This window comes from Echinops telfairi, unplaced genomic scaffold, assembly GCF_000313985.2.
Source record: "Echinops telfairi isolate 266 unplaced genomic scaffold, ASM31398v2 ScPeMD7_7400;HRSCAF=8409, whole genome shotgun sequence".
NCBI lineage: Eukaryota > Metazoa > Chordata > Mammalia > Afrosoricida > Tenrecidae > Echinops > Echinops telfairi.
In genome coordinates, this window is record NW_022111300.1 from 21,952,258 (window position 1) to 21,961,242 (window position 8,985).

Genomic DNA, 8,985 nt, shown 5'->3' on the forward strand with positions numbered 1-8,985 from the left:
TTGTTTTCTCCTCCAGATTGTTCATCCAGCCTGTCCTATCCAGACAGGCCATGTGTTAACTTTTTATGGGAGTAGAAAGCCTCATCCGTCTCCCATGAAACAGCTGGTTTCAAACTGTTGATCTTGTGGTTAGCAGCCTGATGCATAACCCACTATGCCACCAGGGTTTCCTTCCATTCTCATACTGCTTAAGAAACTTTCCATAAATAAACAGGAAGTCATGGTACAGGGATCTGTGAGGCATCTGCTGCTTTGTTGGGTGGCTTGTTCCTCCTCCTAAATTACAAACAGAATGAGCCTCAAATAAATGACTCCTACATTTTTAACAACAGAAAAATATACAAAGCCCAATGACTATTTACATTCACCAAAGCTGTGAAGCACAATCACAATCTGAAAATTATATAAGCAAAATGTGCATTCGGTTTTTCCCTTACTATATTTATCAAGAATCTTAGCCACATGAGCACATTAACCCTGCACTTATTTCTGGAGTACCCCTCAGCACCTGCTAGCGTTGTACTTTCTGAGATCACCATGGTTACCCGTCATGAGGAGTCCAGTCAGGCACAGTGCACACTATGAGCCTCCTCCCCCCTTTCCTTCCAAGGCCTTTCACTTCTGATGTTTTTCTGTATCCTGTAGTGGATACCTGTTGCACTGTGGGAAATACAGTGTATAGTTGTAATGAATAACTGTTTTAGGAAGAATGTGTAGGAAAAAGAGCCTAAGCTATACACTATCAAAGTAATTTTAATAACATACAAATCAGTCATTTTGTTGTGAAACAGGGAATTGGATTTATTATGAGCAAAACTTGTTTCTCAAGGCGATCTAAAAATGTTGTCTTAACACTTATTGATGAAAATGGTTAGACTTGACAATAGTTTGTAAGGGACTGCAGTGTGCTCTTTCAGGTACAACTGAGTGATTTCCTCCGCTGTACAGGAGTTTCGAAAAGCCAGAATCTCATTTCACGACAACCTGTCTCAAAAGTCCTCTTACTGAGAACGCAGAAGACCCTGAAAAAGCGATCTTTTGATGCCTGAAGGATTCAAAGCTGATTTAACCTATGGGACCTCTCGGCTTGTCAGCTGCCACGTTAAGCTGTGGCAGCTTCTCCACGGTGCTGTCTTTGCAGTGTCCCAGATCCACGTTTCATCTTTCTCCTTCACGTTGAGCTAATCATCAACCTCACAGCCCTCAGAGAGCATGCCTTTTAACCATCAAACATTCCTATGTGTCGGCCACTCCCTGGCAGCACATTCTTCACTCTCAGTGTTTCCAAATCACGTTGGAAAGGAGATTATTGTTTTATCCTAAAAGGCGAATTCATGTCATCAATAGCGAGGAGAGTTTTGTGGACTTTCAGAAGAGATGAAATCGCTTAGTTTACCAGCTTCCGTCATGACAACCCTGGGAATTTCAGTGGGGGCTCTGAAGGTACATATTATTTGGGGTCTCTTTAATTCTAGTTCAATATTTGGAATCTAGTAACTGAAGGCAGAATAGGAAAAATCAGTGAATAAACAAAAAACAGCACTCTAATTGTTGGTCTTTAGATTTTCAATGCTCAAACTATGAAATGGAGGTGAATAACTATTTCTCTGCTGAGTATAACTCACTCATCCCTTCTCAACAGGGGAGAAATGCACTTGTCTAACAAGGACGATACTAATTAGCATTTGTGTTAATAATGAACACAGTAGCACCTGTCTGAGAATGTCTTTCCCCGCACTACTCAGAGATGGAAATTTAAATCAGGCTTTGGAATCGCAAACATGAGAGCTGACCCTGGATGGTTGAGCAGAAAAGTAAACAATAGGGATGTACAGTATCCTACACTCTCCCCTGTGGCTTTGTTGACCCGTGAAGGAAGGCGATGGGTGTCCAGTAAAACCACTGATTTTTACCCAAGGAAAGTTTCTGCCTCGTGTCTTCTTCTTGTTGGAAAACAACAAAACACAACAACAACTGAGGACATGCTTCGATTCCCTCATGACACTGATGGGACCTGTTCCCTAGTGTGTCTCTTCTTATGCCTGAAAAGATTTGAGCTCTGACTGAAGGCTTTCCCACACTCGTGGCACGTGTAGGGTTTTTCCCCGGTGTGGGTTCTCCGATGCTGAACAAGGACTGCGCTCCGGCTGAAAGCCTTTGCACACTCGCTGCAGGTATACGGCTTCTCCCCGCTGTGGATCCTCTGATGGAGGATGAGGGCTGAGCTCTGACTGAAGTTTTTCCCGCATTCGTCACACCTGTGTTGTTTTTTCCTAGCGGGGTTTCCTTGTCTTCTTTCAAACCTGGCCGCTTGTCCGCAGGTCCCTCTAAGAGTGAAACTCGGAGCGGCATTCGTCCGGAGGGCGGCAGAAACATCGAGGTGCCGCTCTCTGCCTGTGGACGGCTGTTGCTTTGAAGCGGATTCCACACTTACAGTTTGGGGATCTGCGTCTGAAATAAGAAACAGAGAAGTACAGGCTTCTAGTTCTCTGCTCAGGGGGAAAGGAGGAGGAGGAAGGGGTGGGGAGAAGAAGAAGAAAAAAGGCAAGAGAAGTCGAAAGATCTAAGTGGAAACAGACAGGGATTGATTCCTAGCAAGCAAGTTCATAAAACAGCATCACCTGGTGAGGATGGAGTTGCTAAGAGAGAGTTTGGAGAACCCAGGCTGAGGGAAAGACTCCACACCGAGGAGCCCATCGATGATAAGGATGCAGGGCTCTGTGGAAAAGGCAGAGTCTCGAGGAAAGGTAAAAAGACACCTCAGAGGCAGGGGGGAGAAGATGGAGGGAAAGAGAGAGCCTAAGAGATTACTGAAGGAGCAGAAGCGCCATGAATGAGTCACCTGTGGCAGCGGTGATGATAACCATAATTCAGTATAGAGCATCCGCAAATAAACCCAAGGCTGGATCATTCATCGAAGAAGGGGGCCGAAGAATACCAACAGGTCGGAAAGAAATATGGAAAATACAGCTTAGGCAAAAAGACCAAAAAACATCCCAAACTTACTGCCACTGAGTTGATTCTGACCCTCAGGGACTCCATAAGGACAGGGTCGGGCTGCCCCTGGGTTTCTGAGACTGATTCGTTACCGGAGGAGAGAGCCCTGGCTTCCTCCCAGAGAGCGGCTGGTGGTTTTGAACTGCTGGCTTTGCAGTTAGCAGCCTAACACAGAAGCACTGTGCCACCAGGACGCCTTAGGCAAAAAGAGGGAGGATAAAAGACTGGGATAACTGACAGCTCCAAAGATGGGTGGCAGCACCGGGGACTCGTGCTGTGAACCAGTCACGCTGCGTGTGCTCCATCGCACTAGCTGAATGGCCCAATGAGCTGTCATTTTGCTACACGTAGTGTCCATGAAAAAGCACACACAGCTGTTTATTGGCCTCAGCCATTCTGACCGCACACAAATCCGCTTAGATAGAGGGCCTTTGGGCTCAGGCTACCAGGCCCCCTGAAGCTCCAACAGCACCCATAGTTTGGGTGTGGCTCGTCAGACTTCATTTGGACGTCTGAACGGACGGAATCATTCAGTTAGCCTCAGCGCGGGATAGCGGGACAGCAGTTTACACTGAGACGATGGTGGGGGAGCACAGCAGTCTTGTCCAGGGCTGTGGACATGAAGCAGCTGGAGCTGAAGATGCCCTCATCTGAGGTGACTGCACAGAGTCTGAGGGAACCCTGAGCGTGCTGATGACAGGAGCTCGTCTGAGCCCTTTCAGGCCTTGTCCAAAGGTCGAGGTGAGGAAGGTGGCTCAGGAAGAAGAAAAGGCAGGGGCAGAGTGTGACACCACCTAAGAAATATGATTTCAACTCCCCTTCCCCCCCAAATCTAAGAAATTAATAAAAAATAAATGTACCTCTCATATTTATTTAAAAATATGGTACGTTCATTTATACTCATTCAAGTAGAAACAGTTTCAGAACTGGTAAGGTTTCTGTCTCAAGCTCATTTTTTATAGCTCATTATCCAAAGCGACCTAGGTGTGATGTCATTCTGAAAGTCCTGGAGTCATCACTGATAACACAGAGACCAAGGTCGCATGCAGGGGCTTTGAAAAGACGTGACCACGGACCACAGAAATCAGGCAGAATGGTCTGAAGAAATGGTTCTGTTATCCGAACGTGCAATCCTAGTTTAAAACTCTCGGCCATGTACTGCAAGACCCTGAGGCCTTCTGCTACCTGTTTAAAATTGCTACAAAACAAACTCACTGCCATCAAGTCGATACTATCACCTATAGCAGCCCTATAGACAGGGTAGAAGTGGCCCTGTGAGTTTCTGAGACTGCAACTACATGGGAGTAGAAAGCCCCATTTTTCTCCCGTGCATCAGCTGGTGGTTTAGAACTGCTGACTTTGCAGTTAGCAGCCCAACGAGTGAGTAACCACTACACTACCAGGACTCCTTAACATGGCTACACATCTTTAAAAATGTGGTAAAGGCCTCTGTGAGGACATTGGCTGGCAGAACACTACTTGCCAAGGGTGGGAGCCCAGGACCTAGCTTTGAGGCCAACTTGCTGCAGCATTTAAAACCGCACAAAGCCTCTGAGGCTGGAGTAGCTCCCCTCCCTGTCCATTTCTAGGCTGGGAGCTGTTAAGGGGTGTAAAGGGAGTAGAGGAGCGTACTTAAGGCATTGCAAGACAGCAAAGTCTCTGGGCAGTACTGAGGGCACCGAGCAAGGAGTTCCACAGGGAAGCCATGCTGCAGATCTGTGGTCTTTAAACTGTGTACCTTGGAGTCCCGCAGAAGGGCCTCGGGGGCTGTTGGAAGGGAGAGGAAGCTCCAGAGCTCTTCTGAGGCCAAGTGGAAGGGTGGGGGCTGAGGCTAGGGCTGGGTGTGCTTGCTCCTACGTCAGCCAAAGTAGCTGTGTCATCGTCTGTTTTTTTGTTGCTGTTGTTTTTTAATCATTTTATTAGGGGCTCATACAATTCTTATCACAATCCAAACATCCGTCAATTGTGTAAAGCACATTTGTACATTCGTTGCCCTCATCATTCCCCAAACATTTACTCTCCACTTAAGCTCAGCGTCTATTTTCCATATTGGAACTCCAAATAAGATTTCACGGAAGAAAAAGGGTAAACTGCTTAAGCCTGCTTTGGAAGCCCTGGCATATTTAAACAGCCAAAAAGATTCTAAGCATCTGCGAGGAAGAGCCAAGAACAACACAGTGACACGGGTTAGGGTTCGTTTGGCAGAAGTGGCAGAGGGAGTTCCTGCCTTGGGACAAGATGGGAAGAGAGATTTGAGATCTCTTGCAAGCAGCAACTCAGGTGTGTGTGTGCTGGGCTGAAATGCCACCTGTGCCCACCACGGCGAATCTGGCCCTCACCGTTTCGTCTCAAGGCATGGAGCTCCCACGATGCCCAGGGGAGCTGCTTCTTGCTGGGTTTGAACCGGCTACTCGGTAACTCCTGCGTTACTAGCCATGGTGCTCCAGCCTCTGCAAATGTGTTTTCTCTTGGTCCAAAAAACAAGACCTGAAAAAGTCCAGTGTGACTGAGGTTAAAGAAGGCAAACCTTAGTTGAGCTTCAGGGTAAAACAACAGAGAAGAAACATTGTAGAAAATGCCCTGGGGCCAGTCAGGGTGTGATCTAGCAATGATGAAACATACAACTTTCCTCTAGTTCCTAAATGCTCCCCCCCACCCCCTCACTATCATGATCCCAATTCTACCTTACATATCTGGATAGACCAGAGGATGTACACTGGTACAGATAGGAACTGGAAACACAGGGAATACAGGGCAGATGATCCCTTTAGGACCAGTGGTGTGAGTGGCGATCCCGGGAGTGTGGAAGGAAGGTGGGTTGGAAAGGGGGAACCGATTACAAGGATCTACATATAACCTCCTCCCTGGGGGACAGACAACAGAAAAGTGGGTGAAGGGAGACATCAGACAGTGCAAGATATGACAAAATAATAATTTATAAATTATCAAGGGTTCATGAGGGAGAGGGGAGGGGGAAGGGAGGGGAAAATTGAGGCGCTGATGCCAGGGGCTTAAGTGGAGAGCAAATGTTTTGAGAATGATGAGGGCAATGAATGTACAAATGTGCTTTACGAAATGGATGTATGTATGGATTGTGATAAGAGTTGTATGAGCCCCTAATAAACGATTAAAAAAGAAAGAAAGAAAATGCCCTGGGGCAAAGGAAAGGGGCGAGAAGAAGGAAGCAGAATGGGGGACTATTTTCTGGGATACCTGTGAGTACACTGCCAGCCAACGCACCCAATTGAATCACTCTAGTCCTCAGTGACCGGCCACTGCCACGGACCTGGTCCTGGTCCTGGTCCTACATCCCCGAGGATGCCCTTCTTACCTGCTCGGCTGGCGCATCAAACTCTCGCTCCACCTCCTCCAGCACCATCACAGCTTCGTCTCCATTCTCCGGTTGATGCTTCTGCACCCAGGCCTGCAGCTCCTCGGGCAGGATAGCCAGGAACTGCTCCAGCACCAGCAGCTCCAGGATCTCCTCCTTGGTGTGCACCTCGGGTCTCAGCCAGAGATGGCAGAGCTGGCGGAGCCGGCTCAGAGCCTCCCGGGGCCCAGGCGCATTCTGGTAGCCATAGTGCCTGAACTGTTGGCGGAAGGCCTCTGGGCTGTAGCAGTTGGTCCAGTGGAGGCCACAGTCCTGAGCGCAGGCCTGCTCTTCCCCTTCTATCTTTACGATCAGAATCCTGCCAGGCTCTGCTGGAGTTGGCGGAAGGGGTGTTGGCGACTTTCTTAACATTGCAGACATTTTCACTTCTAACAGCCCGAGGCAGCTAGGCTTTACTCATCAAGGAAGTGGAGCTCTCCTGTACCAAGTGGAAACAAAAACAAAGGAAACAGGTGTCTTAAAACCGCCAATGCCTCTAGGATAGAAACATTGTATAGAAAGTACTGACCTTAATCTTAACTTAAACCAGGCTTTAAAGACTAGATCTCAAAGTGAGTCAAGAAGCTATGATTCATTCATTCATTCATATACAGGAGTAATTCCCAATTTATTCTGAAGATTGTGCCCAGGAGGCTGCCTGCAGTAAGAGATCAGCCACGATTGTACAAGAACTCCCAGCATGGACACATAGGGAAGCCCATAGAAAAGCTACCGGAGCCCTGATAGCTTAGTCGCAAGGGGTTGCAGTCTGCAAGATGAGCAGTTCGAAACCACCAGCTGCTCCCATTAACTACTCCCATTAACAGTTACAGTCTTAGAAGCTCACAGGGGCAGTTCTCCCAGTTCTATCGGATCACTACAAGTCTCCATTCAGGGGCAGGGAGTCTGGTAGAAGAGCTAGGATTCTGCAGCAGGTTCAAAGAGCTGATTAAATCGCGTCAGGCCCGCAGCACAGTTCTAAGAAATGGTCTCATCAATAATGTACTCTTGAGTGGATTTTTTTCTGTTTCCCTTTTTATTAACTGTTGTTTCCCTTTTTATTAACTATTATTTTGACATTAAAGGAAACATTCACAAGAAATCATATATGAGGGGGTACCCAAAAAAACCAGAATTTTTTTCAAAGCTATGTATTAATTTTTTTTTTTTTACAAAACAACCTTAGCACCTTCAAAGTACTCTCCATTACACTTAATGCACTTGTCAAATCTTTGATTCCATTCTTGGAAACATTTTTCAAACTCATCTGTTGGGATGGCTGACAGCACCTGCTCCGTTTTTTTTCTTCACCTCTTCTAAGTCATCAGATCACTGTCCTTCTATGTCCCTCTTCAGAGAATACAAAAAGAAGTTTCACGGAGCTAGGTCAGAGAGCGAAGTCAAAGGAAACATGGTGGCTCTGGGGTGTGAATCCAGGCCATCCATCCATCATTATCAACTGTGCTGGGCTGTCAAGAGGCTGGCGGTAGGAGATGCCCCTCAGTAGCAACCCTTACCCAAAGGCGCACGGAGCCGTGGGGGTGGGGTGGGTGTTAGGCTGCTAACTACAAGGTCAGGGGCTCAAATCCACCAGTCATTGCACAGGAGAAAGCGAAGCTGTCTGAGAAACCCGAGGTAGTGGTTACGAGTTATGCTGCTAACTGCAAAGTCTGACGTTCAAAACCACTTGGGAGAAAGACTGCGCTATTCCCGTAAAGAATTACAGTCTCCAAAACCCACAGGGGCCGTTCCACCCTGAACGCTAGGGTCAGTCCAAGTTGGAATTGACTTGATGGCAGTGGGTTATGTAAGCGCCCTACCACTGGGAGCCCGAGCATGGACAGTAACTAAGAACAAGAAAGAAGACTTGGAACATGTTGGTTGACACCCCCAGTTTGAAACTATTAGGGGGAATTCCATTGGAAGGAGCCTCGAAGCGCAGTGGGTTGAGGCTTGGGCACCTAAGGAAAGGTCCTTGGTTGAACTGCTCAGCTGCCCTGCAGGAGAAAAGTGAGTCTCTTCCCATCAAGATTTCCAGCCTTGGAAACCCCAAGGAGCTGTTCCCCTCTGTCCTGTAGGGTGACCTAGAGTGGGAAATGGACACGACTGTGGGGGTTTGGGGTAAGGCCCAAAATGGGGGGCGCACATTCTGGGGCACTTGGGTGCTAAGCAAAGGGCAGGGCTTGGGCCCCACCGCTGGGGAGAGAAGTGTAGTGTCTGCTTCCTGCCAGGGGCCAGCCTCAGAAGCTTTATGTAGGGCAGTTCCACTCTGTCCTACAGGGTCGCCTCAGGGCAAAACCACGCGGGGCCAGAAATGCACTCGGCAGGGTCCACACCAGCAGCAGACCCCGCAAGGTCTCGGCTTTGCTCTCGGCTCTACCCCAGGGCACTGCTGCGGTCAGTGGATCCCAGCTCACCGGCATCCCTAGGATTCCCGAGGCTGTCCGCGGGGCAGCACGCCGCTTCCACTTCCCCCGGAGTCTGGTGGGTTTGAACCTCGGACCTTGAGATGAGCAGCTCACGGCTCAATCCACTGTGCGACAAGCCACCCCCACACAGCACGGAGCGCGGTGCCACACAGACTCCCTGGGACAGAGAGCTGCCAGGAGGTCTTTCCC

General features: G+C 48.3%; 1 protein-coding gene across 1 annotated transcript; it reads right to left on the minus strand.

The window, feature by feature from the left end:
* Window positions 1-735: 735 nt before the first annotated feature.
* Window positions 736-8,801, minus strand: ZNF396 (zinc finger protein 396). Its single transcript, XM_045296211.1, has 4 exons — window positions 8,785-8,801; window positions 6,329-6,806; window positions 5,337-5,484; window positions 736-2,451 (listed from the first exon to the last, which is right to left on the minus strand). Exons 2-4 carry the CDS (start codon window positions 6,746-6,748, stop codon window positions 1,997-1,999), a joined length of 1,023 nt encoding a protein of 340 aa, XP_045152146.1. The 5' UTR covers window positions 6,749-6,806; window positions 8,785-8,801; the 3' UTR covers window positions 736-1,996.
* Between the last annotated feature and the right edge of the window lie 184 nt (window positions 8,802-8,985).

Bases quoted from the DNA above. Each gene is read 5' to 3' on its own strand.
- ZNF396 (XM_045296211.1), bottom strand. From the start codon at position 6,748: ATGTCTGCAATGTTAAGAAAGTCGCCAACACCCCTTCCGCCAACTCCA. The intron at 5,485-6,328 runs GTAAGAAGGGCA...GGACTTTTTCAG, and splicing joins TTGATGCGCCAGCCGAGCAG to GTCTTGTTTTTTGGACCAAG. The intron at 2,452-5,336 runs GTGAGGGCCAGA...TTCTTATTTCAG, and splicing joins CCATGCCTTGAGACGAAACG to ACGCAGATCCCCAAACTGTA.